The 26,486-nt window shown below is 32.1% G+C and overlaps 1 protein-coding gene across 1 annotated transcript in view; it reads right to left on the bottom strand.

Annotated features, from left to right (window-relative positions):
- The window catches only part of LOC149901260 (synaptotagmin-15-like), a 71,128-nt gene that overhangs the window by 11,818 nt on the left and 32,824 nt on the right, over window positions 1-26,486 (bottom strand). Inside the window, exons 4-6 of the mRNA XM_090111823.1 lie at window positions 25,518-25,680; window positions 24,523-24,659; window positions 337-425 (exon numbers count right to left, since the gene is read on the bottom strand). Coding sequence (XP_089967949.1) covers window positions 337-425; window positions 24,523-24,659; window positions 25,518-25,680 — 389 coding nt within the window. The remainder of the gene's footprint in view (window positions 1-336; window positions 426-24,522; window positions 24,660-25,517; window positions 25,681-26,486) is intronic.

The following is a 26,486-nucleotide window of genomic DNA, read 5'->3' as shown; positions in this document are numbered from 1 at the left end:
AAGTGGGAAGAATTTAACTTTGACTTTCAATAAGACTTTACGTACAAAAATTGCATGCAAACTATTTCGTTATTGTGAAATAAAATGGAATCTCTATATTTCAAAAACATTTCATTATACTTATTTCATATAAAATTTAAGTAAGAACACTATATTCTAAAAAAAAAGAATTGCAGGAAAACATTCTCTATTATCTCTAACAATAAATTACATTTTAATCTGCAAAAAACTCCAACAACTTCACAAAAATTGTACACGAAATTTATCATTTTCTGAAGAACCCCAGGCTTACGGTATGAAAATGCAGCTTATAATATCATATAATAAAAAACTTACCACGTGACCCTCAGGCCATAAATAATCCTCCACATGGCAGTCCGCTTTGTACAGCGCTGGGTCCAACACGCCGATCTCTGTTGTGTTCGCTGAGAAATATAACACTATCAAAACATTATGCTTAATATATGGAAGAAAAAAAATTTGATACAAAGTATGCTAGAGAAACTAAACTGGAGCTTTTCTTTTTGATAATAAGTAGGTAACTTAATTATAGGTTCAAATGTTATATAGCCTTTTTTTCTGTTACTTTAAATAAATATTTTATTAAATGAGTAAATTGTTGTAACCACAAATTGTCTGCTATCTTTACGTGTAACTTGTGACGATTTTATTAAAACATCATATAACTGAAGCAACTGTTGATGTTATGTATTAGGCTAAAGCTATTACAAATCCATCAGTCTATTACTGAAGTAAACTAACTTCTTCTTAAGTAATGGATTCGTTTCGGATATAGTTTTACAAATTGACGCTCGTTACGAAACTGTAACCTACCTTTGTCACAGATAATATAATACTATAGTCTATACTAGCCTAGATATAACATAAGTATTTATCTTAGTTGAAAATATCCACACTACCAACTTTAAATAACTGAAATAAAAAATAAGTTATATTTTGTAAATTACTTAATCTTTATTCTACCCTCTTAGTTAGGCTAAAAATATAAAAAGAAATGTCATAGACTACCTACCTATATAGGAAATTATAATTACAATTCTATTGTGTTATATCTCTACTATTTACATAATTATGTACATTCTTCTCATCTATCCATTTATTTTTCCGAATGGCCCCATTTATTTTTTAATTTGACGAATTCCATTTTTTTTTATATGTAGGTATGTTGAGTTTAAGGAAGCTTCTAATGTAGAGAAAACTCTTTATAAAATTGAAAACCGGACAATTAAATCTAAGTGGAGCCGGGGCGAACAACTAGCCTACTAATCAATGTTTGTAATTCAGTCAGTCATTCGAACGATTGTTATAAATTTAATATTTACCTGTTTATGAAAATTTACGATAAACGGAACAAAAGGAATTTGACGGAAAGTTAAAACGATGTCTCCAATCGCCATTAATATTTATCGAGTTGTATGAATAAATTTGAAGCCAAACAAATATTAAAATATTGAAGCTTCAATTACCTTCTAACTTTTAATTTGACAATATGTTTGAATTGATAATTATTTTGAGACGACATTGTATTATTTTTCAGGTCCCGTCGTACACACAACGCATAAAGAAAAAAGAATAGTTATTAAATATGTATTACACACGCACGTATTTGAAAATATTATACTATTATATTATACTAATGTGGTTATACGTGGAAACAAAATATTGTGAGTACTTACAATCCACACACATACTTAAAAAACACACACACAAAATAACAATATTAATTCATACTCATAAGACTTAAATAACAAATTAATTAAAAACAATTACCTGCTTCAGTACCTAATTAAAATCACGAGAAACAAAAAAGAAAAAAAAAACAAAACACAAACGTTTCGCGCCAAGCCCTAAAAACCACAGATGAAAATACATTGATACATTTTTTTATAACACACAGATTAAATAAAGACAACTATAACGATGTTGCCAACAATATTAATTAATCAATTAGGTACGATTGAATTTGAATTTGGAATGCTGTAAAACTAAACTTTATTTTTAAATTGGCAGTCTATATAAAATTTGTATAAAAAACATTTTTATGTTTAGTACTTTTTGAATCATTATATTCTTTGTTACTAGGTACCATAGACAATAATTTTTTGTTTTAAGAAAAATAGACAATAAAAAAAATACTTTTTATGGAAATAAACTGAGGAAATAAATGACACATACCTGCATTTCGTTATGAATTTTTACCTTGTCAGTTAAAAAAAAAATACGAAGCCATTTTCAGCGTGAACGATTAATCGGAAGTTAGTTAAAATTCTATTTCAAAGTTAAATTATCACTCCAAGTTATTTTACTGAATAAAATCGATTATAACTCAATAATAATATTACTGCGGATGTTTTCTGTGTTAGTAAAGTTCCGAATTTGTAATTCTTATTTTAATTTAATTCTATTCTAATACTAAGTTTCATATCAAATTATGAATTAGCATTGACTAAATTAGTTTATGTTATAGTTTAAAAAAATATTATTATTATTTCAGCGAAGTGGCGCGGACGTCTGTGTGAAGTCATAAAATAGGAAATCGTATTGGATTGGATATTTTATATTTAAAATAATTGTAAGTTATATTATTTTATACACTACCATCATTTTATTAAAATAATCCTTGGATTAATATATTATTAATATATTATGTGCTCCTTGTATCTGTACTTAGAAATACTAAAATACACCAGAAAACAGCAGTTTTGCAGTAAATCATTTTACGAACGTTATGCACGGATCGCATCAATTAGCGAAACGAATTTACTATGGAGCAATTCCTCTTGTCAAGGATATTTAATAATTGCTTCTTCGCATCATAACCAGCATTGAATATAATTAATAACCATTTAATTTTGAATGTACAATACATCACCTGTTAAAATATTGAGCTACAAAAATATTCTCGACTGGATTTAGTTTTATTCTAATGAGAAAATGAAAAAATGTAATTTTCTTGTCCAATGATAATGCGATATTGTAAAGTTTTTAGGAGTATAAACATAATATTATGTATCCGATATGTGTAAGTTTTGATTTAATTAAACTTAAGCCTTTAGTGTAAGATAACTGAGTTTTCTTATTGAATATTGAGTATCATAAGTTAAAATATTTTGAGCTAATCTTATCAATAAAATCGTTGAATTTAATTCACTAAAAATATTTTAAATATTTTAAATTTAAATAACTTCTTATTTAAACCTTTGTTATGAAAGTGATACATACAGACGGCGAGACAAGATTACAAAGTTTTTAGAAAGTGCATTTGACACAGGTGTATGAGCATTTAATAGAAATGAGAGGGTCTCATTACATCCATACATATTTTCTTAAGAAATTAATTCTGTCTAGCCAGAGTTAAGAATATTGATGTAATTTAACCCGTTCATTTGCAACCATATAAGTTTTTACCTATAATATTCATGTTTCACGAGAGACTATGTAGTTTGCAGAAAATACATATTACATAGTGATAAAAAGTTACCTTGATAATATGCAAGGAAAGTATTTAGAACTAGATTTCCGCCCGCGGCTTCGCCCGCGTTTTCAAAGGAAAACCCGCATAGTTCCCGTTCCCGTGGGATTTCCGGGATAAAACCTATCCTATGTGTTAATCCAAGTTACCCTCTATATGTGTGCTAAAATTCATTGTAATCGGTTCAGTAGTTTTTGCGTGAAAGAGTAACAAACATCCATACATCCATACAAACTTTCACATTTATAATATTAATAGGATAGGATAAAGACAAGAAAAGCCGTTCCATTGCATCTATAAATGAAAGAGTAACAAACATTATTCACATCAATAATGATATAGGGATTTTACAAATATATAGGATTATACAGAATAGGATTATCTACTACGTACTAGTACAAAGGCGAAGATAATATAGGAGCATAATATATGTACATTAATTATTGAAGGTGATGACTATGCAAATTGATAGAAGCTAGAACAACTATCGGTACTGAGTGCTTAAGTGTGTTATTTAATTGAAATTTAATACAATGATTACTATTAAAGATCGGAATTTATCTTCTGAATTTTATTATATACGGAAAATGAATTGCGCGCGTGCCCATAGAAAGAAAATCGTGACAGACGCAAGTGAGATAAAATGGAATGACTTTTAAATTATTTTTTCAAAGTATAAACTATAGAATTGTTACATTATGTATGCAACATACCTAATTTAGTCTGTTCATCAAGCATATGCAATTTCATAACTTCAAGATAGCTAACATCTACGATGTGATGTTCAAACTAGTTCACACTAACTTGTCTGGTTATGTGGTTAATGGCTGTAACTTGTAACAGTGTCTATTTGGAGAGCCGGTTATTAATATGGAAATTCATGTTTAGTATAAAATCAGAAAATGTATAATGCTGCATTTACACTTTCGTGCGAATAGCGAAGCGAATAGCGAACACGCATAGTATGTAAACAGTGCACTCGATATTCGCATTTAAATTCGCGTATTCGTCTTAACCCATTGACCACCGTAAGGCCCGATCGGGGCGCGACACAATAGATTTTCTATTGTGTCTGTGATTCCGAGGACTGATGGATTAAGAGCGATACTTTGGAAGTAATCAAAGGGAAATCGAATATATTTCAATGCTATGAAACCATGCTATGGTAAACGTAGTTATGGTAACGTTAACACTTGTATACGAATTTTGGGTTGATTGACGAGGCGAATAGCTAATACGAATGTGTAAATGCACCGTAAGAAATATCCTAGACGCGACTCGACTTTTGTTTGTAAGTAGAAAATTCAGTTACACTTGTATAAAATTAAATTCTAAGTCGTTCCAAACTCGGCAGATGGCACGTAAAATTGCATTTATCTAAGCTGGTTCGTGACTAAAGCTAATTGTAATCCAGGCTCTCTCATTTTTTGTTATAACATAATTTTGTTATTTTAAAATGAAAAAGATATTTTATTTCATGATGTTTGTGAAAGGTTATTTCTTTTATTTTATTATGTTGGATTGTAATATTTTTTTACGATAAAAAGTTGCGTTGTTACAAAATGGTTAAACATTAACCCTAAACACCTATAATATATATATGTAAGTGATCCATATAATATATGATAGCCACAATAACAGAAATAATTAAAAAAAAGAATTTGTTCTTAGAAAGTGAGCTTTAAGTCTAAACTTGTTACAATTAGACTGCTTTACGATTTTTGTATCGGTATTTAGTTCAACTGAAAATAGAGAATATTTTTTTTTATGTTATTAATAGAACCAGTTTATTATCTTTATAACCATTGTCGTTGTCATACAACAGAGAGATCTTGCTTTATGGGTTTGTTTACTATTTATTTTGTTTTAGTTTATATTTATTTTTCTAAAGCTGAAACGAACTGGCATTTCGCTTTATACATCAGTCAGAATAGACATTCGAAATCGAAAATTTAACAATAATTCCAAAAGTTTTCAAACTTCGGTCAAGTGAATGGTTCATTGGGACGACAATAAATCTCATTTTGCAACCTTGTCCGCAGTCCGGAACATTGTTAAAATTGCAATTAAATTATTTTTTTGCTGTATGGTCGTGAAAAAAATTCCAAAAGTTCTGCAAACTTGGGTAAGTTTTCGATATAATATTTCATATCACCTATTAAATTTGCAACCAATCTAAGTGTACGGAACATTGTTAAAATTGCAATTAAATTATTTTTTGCTGTATGGTCGTGAAAAAAATTCCAAAAGTTCTGCAAACTTGACACAGATATCGGAAATATATACCAAACGGTTGTATAAATTTGCAACCTTTTTCGTTGACCGGAACATGTTTATTTAAAATTATTTTTAATTCGTGGTCATTTTTTCGAGTAAGGTGGTCTCGGAATAATTACAAAAGTTTTGGAACTTGGTTGCAAACTTCGAAAACATCTATTCTGATGCATTTACAAATTTGCAACCTCATTCAGTTTAATAAAAAAAAAACATTAATATTCAATATTAAAAGATGTTCCGTACACTGAGATTGGTTGCAAATTTAATACGTGATATGAAATATTATATCGAAAACTTCCCCAAGTTTGCAGAACTTTTGGAATTTTTTTCACGACCATACAGCAAAAAATAATTTAATTGCAATTTTAACAATGTTCCGGAGTTGCAAAATGAGATTTATTGTCGTCCCAATGTACCATTCACTTGACCGAAGTTTGAAAACTTTTGGAATTATTGTGAATTGATTGTCTTGACTGACTGGAGTATTATATGTAAGTAGTAAGTACGTTATACTTATTAAAAACTTCGCCAGATTTCACTGAACGAGCAAAATAACGGAAATATAAATAAAATATTTTAGTAAAAGAATCAGTATTCAGTGCATAATGCATAATACATTTTATGAAGTGCGGCGATAAAGACGTCTACTGTAATATGTACCTACCTACATACTATGGAAAAAATAATACTTATGTTTTTTTTTCGAAGATTATAAGAGATAAAATAAATAAATCTATATAAATACACGGTTTCTGGAACCTTCTAAGAATTGTGGTAAAATCCTTCCCTTCTGTCAATGGAACGATTATGTAGTCCTTAAGGATTTTCTGTTAGATAAAATATAGCTATAGGTATCAAAATATAAAATTTTATTTATTTAGCACTTCAATATAGTTATTCATAAAGGAAAAACATTTACTTTGGTCACAAAAAGCAACATAATTTTAGATATTTTTATATATTATCTAAGTTACTCTTAAAATCAAGATGAAAATAACGACATCCCGGTAACTTAATTCTATTATGCTACGGACCTACTCAAAGAAAACATTACAAACCACCAAGCTCCAATAAATTATCTCGTTTACAATATGTAAATTCCACACCCATTGTGCAATATAGTAGTGTAATTAGCCGCTTCATGAACACGACAGCATGATCCCTTTGACAAACAACTCGTTTGTTATACATTTAGCTGTAGCCAGTCATATGCGATGGCAACTAAGTGATCCATGTGAATATTATACATACTCGTGTATACGGTTAGGTAATATACTGTATCACTGGTGCATCAAGAACGTTGTTTGTACTTTATACTAGTTTTCCATCCGTAGTTTCGCACGCTTTGTCTAACAATTAACAAATTGTATACTAAACTTCGTGTTGAATAAGTCCATAAAAATCTATAAAAACCGCATCAAAATCGATTGTGTACTTTTAAAGATTTAAGCAGCATACGGACAGAGACAGCGTGAAAAAACTTTTATTCTGCGTTAATCTCTCTGGACACACACGCACAGACGAGCAGCTATATTATAATATTATAATGCGTAGTAATTTCTTAATATTTACAGGCTTTTATAATTTTATTTAAATATTACCTATGAGAGAAAACTCATATTAGCGAGATTCATTCATATTTTTACAGCAATAACTTTTATAGCATAATAGAATAAAAAGCATTAATTATTATTTAACGAGATTTTAAAGACGTTCTTTGATTCTAATAAACATAAAATACTTATTTTATTTTATCTCAAAAAGAATACTTAATTAGTAGGATATTTTTTCTTGCCTAATTTTATGCGAGTCGGTATTTAGAAAAGAACACTTAAATTCTTTTGAATGGTTATTAAACGCGATTTATTCATTAGTTAGGTACTATATTTATCACGTAATTCCGAGTCATACTGTGATATCATCAATTATTAATATATATTTACATGAATACAATAATTGCAATGTATTCAGAAATAGGACTCCAAATGAGTTAATTTATTACGAAAACAAACATTCAACTAATCAAAGAGCAAAACAAAAGTAAACGCTGAAACAATGTGAATTCAATGTTAACTTTTCACATAAAAAGTTTGGGTCTAATTTGTACATTCACACAACGCCGTAGTTTTTCAGCCAAAAGTTTTGTTTCATTAAACATCCTGTGTGTCATTCGACAGTGGCTCGAATTATAGTTTTTCTAATTAAAGTTCTTGTGTGATGAAATTAATAGGTAAGTATGAGGTAAGCGATAACTTTAAAATATTTGCAATATTCGTAGTGATGTTAACCTATAAAAATATACTATAATATTTCATATTTTTTCACTATCTCTTGTATCAAGTGTAATCTTGTAAGTACCTATACTTTATTAAATTTCAATTAACGCAGAAGAAAGCCTTATAATTAATCCTGTTTATATTTGAAATGATTCAACATTTAGCGAAACGAGAAATTGGTTTATTGTTTGGATTATTAATTTAAATTCATTTGCTTTGTGTATCTATTTTCGTATTATGAAAATTCTCTTTTGAGAGACATAAAAGTACGCTTACATTTTTAACGAACAAATTAGTATGAATACATTAAAATAGTTATTTACACAACACACATTAGTCTTAAGCAGCTGATAGTTTTCTGTACCTACAGAAATTCCAATAAAAAAAATACTATATTCACATAATAATTTTCTAGATGAAGAACCACACAATCTGGTGTCAAAAACCTCAGTGTTAATCTAGTCAAAGAATCGTAAATAGATCATGTACTATAAACTTGTATTCAATATTCATGGCTATGTGTTATAATCGTAAACTTTTATTTCCCAATAAATATTTCAGCTCGTTTTGGACCATAAAATTTGTGTAAATGAATTTTTAGCGCCAGACTTGAAATAATAAATTTTATTTATCGGTATAGCGATTTTCTAAAACCTTGTACTTAAATAAATTTAAACGAAAAAATTTATATTTTAATTGCGTATTTATTAGCTACTACGAGACGACATGAAAAAGTTATTTACGATGTTGAAATTGTTCATGTTTGTGGAAGTATTTTTGGGAAGGACACTAGAATTTACGTCACGTGCTAATGTGACGTGTTTAGTCAGATTAGCGTCTAGTACTCGACATTATTACGAATATATTTTAACAAAATTATAATTTTATTACAATTTTAATTTGGTAAGTTACTATCTATGGCTTCTATTTTCAATATTATAAAACGCTACGTGTACTAATTACATATGTGTATATCCACATACCGTAAAAAACCATCAAGTCATATCTGTCAGAATCCTTACTAATTATAAATGCGAAAGTAACTCTGTCTGTCTGTCTGTTACTCAATCACGACTAAACTACTGAACCAATTTTCATGAAATTTGGTATGGATATATTTGATACCCGAGAAAGGGTTTTTCTTTGACTGCGCGGGCGAAGCCGCGGGCGTGAAGCTAGTAATAAATAAAAGCTACAACAAAAGATAAAATAAGTATGAGAACATTGTTATAAGAGACAGAGATATTTCTTAGTTGTATTGATTTTAGGTACGTCCTTATAGTTTTCTTTATTTTTTTACTTACTCATCTTTATTCAATATTTAAATATGTATAATGAATAAAGGCGTATTAAAATACCATAAATAATGATCTTTTAAATATATTATGTTTTAACGATCCCTGCTGTGGAAAATTTTTCTTTTCACGAAGAAAATCCTTTAATGCAGGTAATAGTGCAACACTCACAACTCATAAAAAATACGGCGGTAGTCATACAAAACAATTTGAACTACCGTCAAACAAGGCAGTATTCTAAATATCGAGAACTAGTTAAAGACGTCACGAAATCAGTGCTAGTGTTTAATTTATAATTGTTAAGTGCAATAAGTTACATACTTAAGTTCAAAAGTGAAAAACGTACACAAATTGAAGCGCTTTTAGTGAAAGTCTATCCAAAAACGGTAACTATAACCCTCTTAATGTATCTCGTTCTGGCATTCGCCACTTAAATAGTTGAAAGGTCACTTAAGATAAAGCACAAGCAAGTTTAAATTTACTCTCTAGAGTTTTCCTATACAACCCGGTAATGCGAACGCTTACATTTTTCATGAGATGGTACTATCTAACAATAAACTTCTTGGACGACGATGTAGTTTGTAAAAATAGGAAGCCGCAGTGCATTGCTGTATAATAAGACCTTCTAGTATCTTGTTGCCGTGAGGTACACATCATAGTATGGGTGAAAATTCAGGAATACAAAAGCAATGCCTATGGTGTGCTGATGTTGTTATCTCTGCTATTTCCGATATTTTTATATTGAAATGGTGTATACGATGCATCTTTCCAATATCCATAATCCAATTAATGACTGCTTATATAAAAAGTGAGGTAAATAATCTTTTCTATTTTAGTAATAATATTTATGTAGGTATTTAGAAATGTTGCCAAGTTTTACGATTATCAGTGTTATAGGTAGTATTAAAAGTCAAACTTTATTAAAATAACGCATTAGCGTTGATTTTAATCAACTAAAGAAAATCTAATGAATATTCTTATCGTATAAAGTAAAAATTATAAAATAAATAATTTTATTTAATTATAATCAATTAATGAAAAATATTTATTTTACAATTAAGATCTTTTACTTAGCTTTACGAGATATAAATTTCTACTATGAAAAGCGTCTTGTCTGATAAGCATTTCATTGAAAAGCAAGAAATATGTTTAGAAAATTTGCATAGAAGTATTGTGTGTATCTCTAGATTTAAGATTATTTTAATTCTATTTGAAATCTCTACTTCTATATTTATAATATTATAAAGCTGAAGAGTTTATTTGTTTGTTTGAACGCGATCATCTCATGAACTTCTCGTCCGATTAGAAAAGATCTTTCGGTGTTAGATATAGCCCATTTATCGAGGAAGGCTGTAGACAATATTATATCATCACGCTAAGACCAACAATTACAGCGGAGCACTGCGGGTAAAACCGCGGGGCACAGCTAGTATTAAATATGTTTGGTTATTTTAATACGATAATGGGCTTTTAGCGGCGAGCGTATTAACTATAATCTAGTAAATAATTCAAACAGTTTTTAAAATATAGGATGCTTTTTGATTTTCACCGAAGATATTCCGTATTATTTGTATAATAATTATACTTCGTAAAACATTCATATTAAAAGCGTACCTATGTAGTTATATCATTTTATATCTTTGCTTATAGTTTTAACAGGATTAATTATTCATAACTTTCATTTTCACAGTACAATTGGTTAAAAATGTGAAAATTATATTAATAATGCTCATTCAATGAAAACAAGTTCGTAATTCACCAATTACCAAAATTACCATCATCATTCATTAATAATATACAGACTACTTGTAAATTTGCTCCATAATTACGGATTGCATTCAAATAATATTACACCTTTAAAATATTTAAACGGTGTATTATTTTTTACAGATTAATAAATTTTCGTATAGCATCACACATAAAATTATAATTATGTGTACACAATCAATTGTATTAAAATCTGACTTATACAAGGTGTAATCGTAAAGTGTGCACAAGCGATTATTCCGTAACTATTGCAGATATCAAAAAACTGATATCGAAAGTACCTACTTAACCTAATGAGTAAAATGGCCATAATAAATTTTTAAAAATAAAACGAGAAATATCCAAAAATGCTACATTAAAAAAAATTGGTTGTCTGTAAAGTCGGTTTACTGACGATAGTTGAACGTGACCACGTCCGATTGTGCTTCTTTGTCGTTCGTTCCGCGCTCCCGCTCGCACTTCAAGCCTTACGTAGAACGCCTCAAAGCGAGGTAACGCCGCATGAGTCATGTTTTTTCGTGCATGCACGCGGCTCTATCGAATTAGACGTTGTCACTTGTCACGTCAAAAATACAGGACTGCCGCGGTAAAGCTATTGCATAGCATCACTCTCACCACTGCGCCGGTTGGAGTGGGGGGTGTTTGGATTTTTCGTTACAGAATTTTTACATTGGATCGCCGCGCTCAAAGTCTGAGATAAAAGCTATGCAATAGCTTAAAAGTAAAATGTTCAGGGAAGGGACGAACCCATAGTACGGAACCCTTCGTGCGCGAGTCCGACTCGCACTTGGCTGGTTTTTATTTGTTTTTTATTAACCTACTTTTAATAAACAGTATCCAAATGTAAATCTTGTAAAAAAACATTCAGTTATCCAAGTGCTAAATCGAATACATATTTAATATTAAATTGTTAGCTTTAATAATACGAATAAATATTTAAATCTCATTCAATCTAATTTAGGCATTGTTTAAAAAGGAAAACCGCCTCAAGCTCCTTTATTACGGTTTGAATAGCGATTTAAAATAATATTAACCTTTCCAGTTTCCACAGTAAAAAAGCAGTACTTACAGAATGGACTGAATTTCAATTGTGTTGACCAACGTGCTTAAATAACGTCGGCCTATTCCCGGAATAAAAATAAATAAACGAACGTAAATAAACATCGGATTATCTGCAGAGACTTATCCCTAAGGAACGATAACTGTATACATAATATACACAGCAGAGGTTCCAAAAATATTTTCTGTATTAGGTTATGTAAACAACAGTAACTTAAAATATTGTAAGCTAAGATTGTAAGTATTATATTGTAGAAGTAGGTAATAAACGAAATAATGGCGTGTGATTCTGTGATTAAAACTATCCCCAATAGTTTGAATTTTTATTGTATTATTATATTATTGTATATATTTATTGTATTTATTTTACCCAGTATTTTAACATCTGTATAATATTTTATTTGATATTTTTAATTTTGTATTTTAATGTATCATAATGTAGTTAAATAATTTTAGTTTTAATCTATTATGTAGCAGTACCTAGATTGTGTTTTTGTAAATAAATAAAAAAAAAATGTAAATAATGTCTCTGAACAATATTCTAGAGGTGGCGCGAACACCATGTGATAGAAAAACTGCAGACGTAATAGTTATATTGTCCTTGAAACATTTCAGCAAGCAATGACGTCATAAAGTATTTAGTGGTGATAGTATTATAGTATCTGTGGTAGTACATATAAATAGCGAAGGTTCACGTGTAATTCCACTCGTTTTATCCCTTGGGACTCCCTATTTCGTCCTGACTAAACGATTGATAGATCAGCGTCTAGATGTGACCTTTGTAAGTGGCAGAAACTTTACTAGGACATCGATTTTTCGATCAAGTAAGTGCATGAAATAGTAAATTAGTAAAATTCAGTTGTATCGTAAGTTAAAATACATTATACAAACCTGGATATAGAAAAATCTACTTAATAAAATACGGAACATTACGTTAGTAATGAGTCTGTTACCTTAAATACTATTTTTACCACAATTTTCACTAAGTACCGGCGGTTATTTCTGCGTTATTATATTAAATTAATTAATATTAAACCTTCGCGTTACGTTGGTGGTAAATTATTAAGAGTTTGAATTACAGAGTAATTAAATTTATGATAATGTTTATTCGATTTTAAGATTGAATTTTCACAGTTCATTCCACCCAAGGATATTTACTGAGTAATATTTTTTCGTTACACTATAAAATCAACCGGACTTCTCTTTTCAAAAAAAAAAAATAAATCAAATTCAAAAGACTTATAAAAATAATTTTCAAGTCCTATTTGTATATTATTATCATGAATTTTTTAACATAAATAATTTCATTTAGTTTTACACAAGTAAGTGTAATGAATAGGTATCTTAATTAAATTTACATATATGAGATTAATTACACTGATAATATAAAAACAGTTTTAAATGTTACAATAGAGGTCAGAAAGTAATTAATTTCAAATGTAAATAAGCCTTTATAATTATTAGAATTTTTTATGGATATCTATAATCTTAGTATTAATGCTGAAAGAGGGTAGATATGACAAATACCTACAAAAAAAACCTAAAGGAAAATGCGAAGCAATTTACGTTTCGTATTTTAAGGGTATTCTGTACCTCATTGAGTTGTTTGAGTCTGTGAAATAATAATTATAATATGCAGTTATTTATATAACTTCAATTTAAATTATAAAAGTTTTTTAGAAGCATTTGATTATTCATACAAAAATCTGCAATATTTAATGCACCAAACAAACATTTACCCTATTTTAATTTATTTACATAAGCTATATGGTACAAGTTTCACACAATAAAGAGGAAATATTAGTCCTCGAATCCTCTTCAAATTAATGGATAGTTTTATAGTGAGTGACCGTTAAATTAAACATGGGCGTAAACTAAAGGGTGCGACACGGTCATTTAACTTCGCAGCCAAGAGTACCTACAACTACGAAATAGATTTGATATTTCATATTTCATAATTCATAGAGGCGAGGTACATTTGTAAAGAATACCCAAGTGACTTGATTTCGGAAAATTCATTGTGACTCAAGTTCACGATGTGAAAGTTTTTATTTCAATGTTTCTTTTTGGTCGTTGTGGCTTGCTAATTATTGGTGTAAATGTACTTAATATTTTTTATTGCGGCTTGGTAATTAATTTTGGTATATTATTTTCATTCATGGTGCTATTTCTAATGTCGTCATTTTTACAATGACTTAGGTTTTTCACTTTATTACATACTAGTGGTCCGCCCCGGCTTCGCCCGTGGTACATATTTCGCAATAAAAGGTAGCCTATGTCCTTTCTCAGGTATCAAAATATCTCCATACCAAATTTCATGCAAATTGGTTCAGTAGTTTAGGCGTGATTGAGTAACAGACAGACAGACAGACAGACAGAGTTACTTTCGCATTTATAATATTAGTATGGATTATATTATGAATATGATACCGCGTTGCTTTTAAATTCAATTTATTAGTACACCGTTCTTATTAAAACATATAAGTAATGTTCGCCTTAAAATAGTAATGTATAATTATAGGTACTTGCAACATCCATCTATAAACGTTGCTTAATCGAATTATATTTATTTAAAATACATTTTAACTTAATTATATCTCCGCTCATATTATTGAATCTACATAGCGATCGTCCATACTGCAATTAAAATCATTATCGTACACTTCAGTATAGAACAGCAACTAAATATGTAAAATTATTGAAATGTTAAAGGGCAGATTTCATACGTGGTTATTTTAGAATCATTACGTGATTACTGTTTATCCTATATACTAGTGTATGTGAGTAGTGAAAGGGATAAATGTTTCCTTATCTTCTTGTTGACATACAAAGTATGAAAATCACAGATGAAAATCTTCAAGATGCTGGTTTGACAAATCACCTAATCAATCGTTTGACAAGAGTTGATTGGAAGGCGAATACACACTTGTATATGTAGCATTTTTATTTCATATTTGTGATTTTCTTCGATAACAATTCATTCAAATTCGAAGGCGTAATAACTTCCCTTTCAAATATGGATACAATTATAACAACAATCTAGATAGAGTTAAACGTAATATATCTTTAATTGAACCTTAGATAGATTAGATTTAAGGACTCTGATTCAATCCATGGATAACAGAATTAGTTATCTATGTGTGCTATCAGTTAATTGCCCTTGTAATAGACTAAACAATATTAAACTATAGCTATAACTAAGTAGGATTCTCAATTAAATTAGTATCTACGGAAATAGTATCTATAAGTATACTCAATTAACGATGCATGCTAAAAATACAAGCATATTCTTATAATATTTCGTATTGATATCAAACAATGCAAAGTTTTAACTACACTATCGATTACCTCATTTTTTCGAATTGAAATCACACAAATATCAACGCGAAAGATTGTGAGTGTATTGATATTCGATACTTATGATTTATGTTACTGACTTTATCAGTTTAACACAATAGGAGCCATGAAAAACTTAATTTTGCCCCTTGAGTGAAAACGCGCGGCAAAACTAGTCACCATTAATCTGTAAAGGGAAAGTCCAATCGACGTTGAAAGTAAGGAAAACGTTTATTGACAGTCTCTTCCTGATTTATTTCGCCACTAAAATCAAAGTTTCTCTGAAATAAGTTACAAAATGGTGTGTATTAATGTATTAATCGCCCACAACTATCCTTTTCCTCTTATTTACAAACCTGACCGTATAAATAGAATAATTTGGAAAATCCAAAAGTGCACGCCTCATAATTTTTTTTGTAATAAATATTTTTAATTTTGCCGTGGGGTGCCGGTTTAAGAATAGCACTCCCCCATCTCCTCCCGTGGGTGTCGTAAGAGGCGACTAAGGGATACCTGATACCGGAACGGGCAGCAGCGTTCCGTGACTTACATGCACATCTACTGCGCTCGCCAACCCGCCTGCCAAGCGTGGCGAGTATTGGCATTAAATCCCCTCATGGATTGTACACCTTTAACCAGGCCCCTAGTACCCGGCAGCCCCGCTATTCCTGGCTACGGTAGCGGCTATGGTAACGGCGGGGCAAGGGGTGCTAAGAATCACCGGATGCGATCCGGCTACCACTCCCGACGACCCCTGGCCCTGGCAACATACAATGCACGCACATTGAGGACGGATGAAAAGATTGTTGAGCTGGAAGAAGAATTGAGCAAATTACGCTGGGATGTCATAGGGTTATCAGAAGTCCGAAGAGAGGGGGAGGACACGGTAACGTTGACGTCCGGTAATTTGTTCTTCTACCGGGAGGGCGACCAACAGTCCCAAGGTGGAATCGGGTTTATCGTCCACAAATCTCTCGTCAACAACATCGTAAGCATTGAGAGTGTGTCGAGCAGGGTTGCGTGCCTTATACTCAGAATATCTCAAAGATATTCGCTGAAGGTCATACAGGTTTACGCACCGACCTCGGCTCACTCCGATGAAGAAGTGGAGGTTATGTATGAGGACATAAGTAGGGCCATACATACCTCGAAAACACACTTCAATGTTGTGATGGGAGATTTCAACGCAAAGTTGGGCAAGAGAGGCGATGATGAGTTGAGAGTGGGACAATTTGGATTTGGACAACGCAATCCGAGGGGCCAGAGACTAGCAGACTTTCTGGAGAAGGAGGGTCTTTTTATGATGAATTCCTTCTTCCAGAAACCGACCCACAGGAAGTGGACCTGGCTCAGCCCCGACGGGAAGACGAAAAATGAGATAGACTTCATTATGACCACGAAAAGACAAATATTCAAAGATGTCTCCGTGATCCACAGGGTGAAAACCGGAAGCGATCACCGAATGGTACGAGGCATCTTGAATATCGATGTCAAACGTGAGAGATCTCGTCTGATGAAGTCTACGCTCCGTCCTTGCCATGAACAAATCCAAAATCCCGAAAGCTTTCAACTGGAACTGCAAAATCGCTTCGATTGCCTCGACAGTAGCGTTTCAGTGGACGATCTAAATAACAGGCTGGTAGAAACTATCCGCGCGGTTGGGTCCCACTTTAAAACCCGTAAAGTAAACCCGCAAAAACTCTCTGACCACACTCTGAAACTTATGGCAGACCGGCGCTCTATGCCACTGCGCACATCTGAAGATGCTAAGTCATTTAGGCAGCTCAATAGACGGATATCTAAATCTCTGCGACACGATATTCGCTCCTTTAATGCTTCAAGCATTGAGGAAGCGATTAAGCGAAACCAAGGCTCGAAAGTGTTTGCAAGAGATATGTCTATTGGGCAGAGCCGGCTGACGAAGCTGAAGACAGACCGTGGCGTAGTAGTGTCGGCCAAGTCAGAGGTATTAGGAGAGGTCGAGAGGTTCTACCGGCAGCTTTACACCTCAGTTGCCAAGCCTGTTAATAGTCCGGCGAAAGACCCAAGAGCCCGACTAACCCGACATTTCACCGAAGATATCCCGGACATCAGCCTGTACGAGATTAGGATAGCTCTGAAACAGCTTAAGAACAACAAGGCGCCGGGTGAGGACGGAATTACCTCTGAGCTACTGAGAGCGGGTGGAAAACCAATCCTCAGAATGCTCCAGAGGCTATTCAGTTCCGCCTTGCTCGAGGGCACAACGCCTGAAGCATGGAGCAGGAGTGTGGTTGTTCTGTTCTTCAAAAAGGGAGATAAGACCCTATTGAAGAACTACAGACCGATATCACTCTTGAGTCATGTTTATAAGCTGTTTTCAAGGGTTATCACGAATCGTCTCGAACGCAGGTTAGATGACTTCCAGCCTCCCGAACAAGCCGGTTTCCGTAAAGGCTTTAGCACCATAGACCACATCCACACGCTGCGGCAAATTATACAGAAAACCGAGGAGTATAATTTGCCACTATGCTTAGCGTTCGTGGACTATGAAAAAGCCTTCGATTCGATCGAGACCTGGGCCGTATTAAGGTCTCTCCAGCGGTGCCGTATTGACTATCGGTACATCGAAGTATTGAGAAGCTTGTACGAACACGCCACAATGTCAGTCCGAGTACAAGATCAGTGCACAAAGGCAATCCCATTGCAGCGCGGTGTTAGACAAGGCGACGTGATCTCGCCCAAACTTTTTACCGCTGCTTTGGAAGATGCTTTCAAACTGTTGGAATGGAAAGGACTTGGCATCAATATTAACGGCGAGTACATCTCTCATCTTCGTTTTGCCGATGATATCGTAGTCATGGCAGAATCCATGGAAGACCTTAATGCAATGCTCGATGACCTCTACAGAGTTTCACAACAAGTGGGCCTTAGCATGAACATGGACAAGACGAAAATCATGTCGAATGTCCATGTTGTGCCCACTCCAGTCTCTGTTGGAAACTCTACTCTCGAAGTTGTTGACGAATATGTCTACCTCGGACAAACGGTCCAATTAGGCAGGTCCAACTTCGGGAAAGAGGTCAATCGTCGAATCCGACTCGGATGGGCAGCGTTCGGGAAGTTACATAACATCTTTTCATCCAAAATCCCTCAGTGCCTGAAGACAAAAGTCTTCGAGCAGTGTGTGTTGCCAGTGATGACATACGGTACAGAAACGTGGTCTCTAACCCTGGGCCTTGTGCACAAGCTCAGCGTCGCTCAACGTGCTATGGAAAGGGCTATGCTCGGAGTTTCCCTACGAGATCGAATCAGAAATGAGGAGATCCGTAGGAGAACCGGTGTCACCGACATAGCTCGCCGGATTAGCACGCTGAAGTGGCAATGGGCTGGGCACATAGCCCGCAGAACCGATGGCCGCTGGGGCAGAAAGGTTCTCGAATGGAGACCACGTACTGGGCGACGAAGCGTGGGACGACCACCCACAAGATGGACAGACGACCTGGTCCGAGTGGCAGGGAGCCGCTGGATGCAGGCCGCCGGTGACCGGTCGTGGTGGAAAACCCTGAGGGAGGCCTTTGTCCAGCAGTGGACGTCCCACGGCTGAAACGACGATTTTTAATTATTATTTTTGTTTATTTAATAACAATTAAACCACATCGAATCAGACCCTGAAAAATAAAAGGGTTCTATTCCTGAGCATACTCAAGCGTAAGAGAAAAAAAAAGACTCGATTAGTAAAGTATTTCGGTCGCTATCGTGTTAACAAGAAAAAGGATCCGCACATACAGACACACGGACGTCCAAGACAGAACTTTTTTAAACTGTTTTTTAACTAGTTTAAATAACAAAAATGACATCAAAAATATCATGAACGTTAAAAATAGTGTTTTTTCTTAATATGTGTGTGTATGTATTATCTTACAAGTGCAATGTATGATACATAAAGACATTTTAAGTTTGAAAAATCAGATGTTTTGCGCGAAGCGACAGTAGTACCCACCTCAACGCTTCGCTTATGAGGCGTGCAATTAGCAAATGTTAAACAACCAACACCGTACTTAACATTTACATCTCTTCTAACTTTATTTAAATAATTTATTTCGTAAACATTGGTCGATTGAATGAACTCACGACCCACACTTTTAAATGGTATTAATTCATTTAAACATTTCCTATATAAGTATATTTAAGTTTTAAACATGTAACTTTGATTTATCAACGTAAATATGTTTCTCGTACAAATAAAAAAAATCCATCTTTCTTATGGAAAACATTTGGAAGCTTTTACAAACAATTTTATGAAAATTTAAATCAGGATGCAATTACATAGCACCAACTGTTCTTAAACCTTCTTCTTATCAAGTTTTCATTACATTCTTAAGGTACATTGCAGTATCAGAATACACATAAGCTAATGAAGTTGACCTTGTTATAATGACGGGTGTTTCTCTTTGTCAATACAACAAAGCGAAGTAATTGTATTACTGCGACGCTGATAACTCCATTGTTATACAAGTTAAGCTTGTTTATCAATGAATTTTGTTTAAAAATATAGAAATGGGTAACGTCCATTTGTTTTGCAAGTGAAATAAAATTAAAATCATTTAGCTGGAATTCATTTTGTCGGATAGGTCCATTAATGTTAATCCCGGCTTATTGTAAAAACTTGGTAAACTTTCAGTTGAACTTATTCAGTAGATTTTTTTGTTGGTTGATGTTTTTTTGCAGTCCAATGAGAGTGCACGAAATGTTCTAGCTAGAAAGGTGTATTTTTGACTTCAGTAAATTAATTGATCAGTTTAAAATGTTCTAAGAAATCATAAAGGGTAGAAGTTACCTTACTACAAGATTTTTTTCTCATAGGTATGTAAGCTTCTATTCTTCATTCTTTTTTATACGTATTCCTATTGAATATAGATTTTTGCCGTAGTGTAAAATGCGTACATACTACTTTATTGTTGTTTGTTATAACAACGTATAAAAATACATAGAAATAGTACAAAATATGTAGGAGGCGTAAAGTATTAAGAGTCGTAAAAAGAAAATTGCTTGAATTTAAAAACTTCTTGCTAAGCTAATAAAAGTCGTACGTGTAACGCGACACAAAATCTGTTTTTTTTTCTGACGAATTCGTAGACATTTCATTCGAATTAATATTATCTAGTATATTATAGTAAGTAAGATTTTATAATAAAAATAGCTCTCAGATAGATGAAGGGTATTCTTTCGTATTATTTTCTACGAAATCCTAAGGCATCTTTCAAGGAATTTTATTCCTGTCTCATTTAGAATTTAGAGTTTCAAATCCCGAACATCGCACTCGATTCAACGAAACGCTCGTTATTAGAAGTTCGCGATAAAAGCTCGGAAGAGATGGCTTTTTTAAATATTTCATAGAATAAAACGGAAAGATTTAAACAAGTCGGGGTTGCTTAAACATTTCTACGCTAATATTAGGTATATTGTATGTATATTTTATTTAATTTACAGCTTGAACAGCAAAATGGTGTAGAGTGTTCTAAAATATAAAATAATAAATAATTTATTATGCTTTTGGGAAATTGAGTACTTAAGATAAAGATTATGTATTTATGATGTCAAAAAGATTGAGATAAAAATTTAATTTTCTCGTAATTTAATCAAAAGTATAATATAATTTCTTTTTGTGAAATATAATATTTCTAACATGCGTAGCGACAAGTTCAGGAGAAGAGTTAACACATTTTGGTCGAACGATTTGATTAACTTCAGGTATACCTACGTCCTACATAATATACTAGTAAACTAAAAAGAAAACAGTTGATTACAAACATTACTCTTAATATGGTACATAAATATATAAATTCCACTTCTATTCAATTCAGTTTCTCTATAAAACACCGGCTAACCTTCCGATTTATTTCAGTGAATATATTTTTGAACGTCGCCGACGAAAATACACCAGACGGAACATCTCAATAGATTGAACACAGAAAATTAGATTGTATAAAGAGCGTCTTATGTCGCTTATTCCATAAGGAAAAGGTTTGTCGATCGATTTTACATATTGATACAAGCATTCGCGGAATTCCTTCACGCCTTACTTTGAAGTTTGATGCAATCTTGGAATTGTTTTTTCCTTATTTGCTAACGCTTATGGGCTTGTCAAAGGCTATTTTGGGCACATTGCTGTAAATAAACAAAATTTTATCTGTATTAGCCTCAATGTTGGGTAGAGGTACCTGCTAGAGAATATGGATATTTAAGTAAGTAAAAAATAACGTAATTATTATCATAGCCTGTATACAATAAATTGCAATTGAGGACTACATAAAAGAACATTTTTGGATGTTATTTTGTACAACCCTATTTGTACAAAACAGTTATGATGATAAAAATGATCATGATAAAAAAATTAATACTTATCTAGAAACTTTTATCGTGATCTTAGAATATTAATGTTTAAGAAGTTATTCTCAACTGACCTGAAAAATTATTTACATATTATCTATGATTGTTACACAAAAAACCAAAAGCAAAAGCTCTCATATCTTGGCATATTTTTGTAATGTAAAGAACGTTTTAAGAATTTCAAGTAGATGTTTTATTAGTTTTATACAGCTTAACTGTAAAATCATTATAAGAAAAAAAATTGCGAGATATTATTTCTTTACTTTATCTACGTCTATATTAACCTTAATCAAAAAGTTTAGATTCTTCTTATTACAGAAGCGAATTTATCGTATGATGATTATAAATCTATATTTAACTTTATCTTATATAATTAAATATTAGTCAAACGACCTTTAAAAATGGAGAAATATATTCTACTTTTCGAGTCCAAAATTCGACGTTATATTTCACGTTTAACTTAAATACGAGCTTAGCAATCGTTACGCAAATCTTGAGTTGGTTATATATATAACAGTTGGACAATTTGTTACAAGCTAAGGCTTAATGTTTGAGATAAAAACTTCTCTAACCGTTTAATATATTGTCGGTCTGTGGAACTTTAGGTGCGATTATGTATGATATGCTGATAGCTCTAGATTCATCTATACTAATATTATACAGAGGAAAGGTTTGTATGTATGTATGTACCTATGGTTTTCACGCATAAACTGCTGGACCGATTTTGATGAAATTTGGCACAGATAATCTTTAGACCCTGAGAAAGAACATAGCATAATAATTATAATAGGAATACAATTAGATACTAAGTAACCATAAAAAATGCACAAAACAATTTAATATTGTTTTATTTCCCTGATACACGATATTATTATAATTACTTTGTATTAAAAATTTTCATTTGTTCCATCACGAAACCTAGAAAATTCAAAATGATAGAGTCCTAAACAAAGCACTATTACCTCGTAGGTATTTACAAAGAAAAACCAACAACGTTACCTAGGTTTCAGGTCGTAATAATGTTATAAATATATTATAATTGTGTAACTGTAGCCGCGGGTGAAATTCAGCGAATGCTTTCATATTCAGCATTCCCATTTAGAAATGTTAATGATGTTAAAAATTCGAAACGGTAAAGTGAAAGAGATTTACCACGTATGCAAATTCACTGCTTTATTTATTCTGATTTAATTAAGCTATGAATTCTATTATGTGTAAAGTATGCGTTTGAAAAAAGCATGTAAGTGAATTCTCGTGAAAATTTTCATTTCGAGTTTATATGTGCGTTCTAATATGGGTAATAATGTATGAGCTTATGACTTTAAGATTAATGAAGTATACATATTAAATAAATATATTATTATGGACAAAAATAGACTCTTGTAAATATAATCTATTACATATATAATAAAACGTTCAAAAAAATCAGAAAATACACGTAGCCTGGCATAGAAAGTAGTTTATTACCCAATGCCCAATTCGGGTACCCAAATACCTATAATACTTAACTAATTAATAATGGTTTGATGAATCTCGATTTGATTGTTTATCTGGAATTTAATATTTTATCGAAATTGATATTAAGCATCTATGCGAAGATTTTCATTTAATGTGAAACCACTTAAATTTCGTTTTTATTCAATACAAATCTTACAAACTTTCTTAATTAATTACTTTATTTGAGGACAAAAAGTGAATGAATAGAGAACAAAACTCAAAAGTAACCCTTTATTATGGATCCCATGAAAGGAAATTACTTATAAGGTTTCCAGGAAAGTAATAAAGAAAGGTACGATTACAAATGGAATTCCCTAAATAGAAATTATAAGGATTCTGCTATTCAGATTAATTAAAGCCCGACATGTTTATACAATTTGTAAAGAATTTTGTTTATGCATTTATAAATATATAAAGGGTGGTACAGACTACAGTTACAAAGGTTGTGGAGTGTTATGCAATGATATCAATGATTACAATTGTTTATCAATATTCTGAAATATTTACATTTATTCTTTTATGGTATATTCAAAATACAAACGTGTGGGTAGTTGTTGTTTTAAGTGACGTCACTGAACTTGTATTCACCTTGTGAGTGTGAGTGAAACTATTTATTCCAAAAACATAACGGAAATAAAAAGAAAATTGAAACGACAATTGAACATATAACGAAAATATAACGAATATAACGAGTCAGCGAAATATTTACGTAGAATATTTAGATTATATAAATTACATAACGTATATATTTTAAGTTGATACGCAAATATTCTTTATTATCTTCCTAACATAGTTTATGTTACAAAAATAAACACCTTTGTTTGTTTAGTTATAATGAGCAAAGCATTAAAGCATTTCATGGCTGAGCAAATCCCAGGTACCTGTTTAAATGCTGGTTTTGGCATTCCTTTAATAATTTCTCTTACAGTTAAAGTAATCTGAGACATAGTCAGAAGTTTTTGAAATGTAAAATTAACTAATAGGAATATAATTTTCTCTACAAAGGAAATAAATTTATGATACTCTAGATTTGTTGCAATAGATACCATTGCTATAGCTAAACGCAACTCATTAATTTGCTAATGAGCTAGTTTGCTTTTGAGAGGTTTTCTAACATACCCCGATATAATTAAAGTAATTGGGTACTTACTGAAAGAGTTGGACCGATATTGCGTAGGCACAGGCGGGCACAGCACGTCACTGTTCAAACTCGAAACGCTGACGTCACGGAGTTCGCCGAGCGACGACGAACGCAGGGTAGGCAGGGAAAAGTTCACTTCTTTAGTCCTGTTGCATGACGGAAAGCATTGTAATTGATCCCGAAGGTATTCACGTTACATTAGCCGGAAAATGTGGGCTTGACGACGTCATAATAGCTCGGTTAAGCGCAATTACGCGAAAGTTTTAGTCAGCTCATGCCTACGGCTGTGGTGTTATGAAATGATGAAATTGGAATTGTTTCACACGGGGTACACGAATATTAAGCTAAGCTTTTGTTGTGATAATAAAATTGTAATATGTTATAATTTTATTATTGCTCACCTTTCAACACAGTTTTAAAATTCTAAATTACAATACCTATGTCATGCTATACGCAAATAATTTGGAAAATCCAAAAGTGCACGCCTCATAATTATTTTTAATTATTATTTATTAATTATTATTTTTGTTTATTTAATAACAATTAAACCACATCGAATCAGACCCTGAAAAATGAAAGGGTTCTATTCCTGAGCATACTCAAGCGTAAGAGAAAAAAAAAGACTCGATTAGTAAAGTATTTCGGTCGCTATCGTGTTAACAAGAAAATCCTCCGCACATACAGACACACGGACGTCCAAGACAGAACTTTTTTAAACTATTTTTTAACTAGTTTAAATAACAAAAATGACATAAAAAATATCATGAATGTTAAAAATAGTGTTTTTTCTTAATATGTGTGTGTATGTATTATCTTACAAGTGCAATGTATGATACATAAAGACATTTTAAGTTTGAAAAATCAGATGTTTTGCGCGAAGTGACAGTAGTAGCCACCTCAACGCTTCGCTTATGAGGCGTGCAACAAGAAATAATCTTTTAGCTCATTTATCATAATAATATAGTACAAACGGTAAGGTTCTGTTTTTTCTATTTCATACTTACAAATAGCACGGCGCAGTTATATCATGTGGAGGGTAGACAAGAATTGGCGGCGAGGGGACGGGGGAGGGGCTATTCTTGCGGCGCCGAGCGCAGAACACGCCCGCCATCACGAGGAGAAGGATGACCGCTGCGCTTGCACCACCCAAAGCGACTAGCACTGCTTCTGTGTGCAATATTTTGAGGTAAGTCAAATGTATAATATTAACTTCAAATACCTAAATAACTTATAGAAAATAGCACTGTAAACTGTAAAATTAATACTTTTAAAAATAGTACTGTATCATTTCCGATTAACAATATGTTATGTGTGCTAATAAATTTTGAAAGAGAATCTGAAAACATCGTTTAGCTATAGGCATTTATTGCTTGACAAACATTTTAATTTTTGGTATTCGTAAATTATAATGGTATAAACCATTTTTCTCAATTGCAACACGGATAATAATCAAACCATAAGTCGTAAACGGTATTCAAGCGTGTATATTTCGAATTTGCTGAGCTTTCAATAAACAACCAATAACAGTTACATGTATATTTCAGTTCCCTTCAATTTGTTTTGAAATTGAATATTTCCAACACCGGCGGCTACGTAATTACTGTGTATGCGAGCAACACAATTTTCTAATATTCATTCTATATATTATATTCATAGAAGTCAAAGAGTATAGAAAATGAACTATTGTACTTGTACGCACTAGGTACTACTTCAATAAATAATTTTATAGGTTATAACGTATAAATGTAGATGAAATAACATTTCGTCCAAGAATTATACATATTATTTTAGAGTAAATTATACAATAACTTCCTCCTTCATTATAAAGACAAAAGAAGTAACAAAATGCAGAAAACCATTGTTCCACATCAAATGCAAATAAGATATTTGCTAAGAAATAAGGAGTTTTGCCTTATAAATTACGAAGAAGCAAAATAAAGCCGAGGATGATGTTAAGCAGAGATCCACAAGTT

Source organism: Colias eurytheme, chromosome 17 (genome assembly GCF_061535395.1).
Source record: "Colias eurytheme isolate Ceu_HAF_F1 chromosome 17, ilColEury1 Martin Lab GWU primary, whole genome shotgun sequence".
Classification (NCBI taxonomy): Eukaryota; Metazoa; Arthropoda; class Insecta; order Lepidoptera; family Pieridae; genus Colias; species Colias eurytheme.
This window is presented reverse-complemented; position numbering and strand designations above follow the sequence as displayed.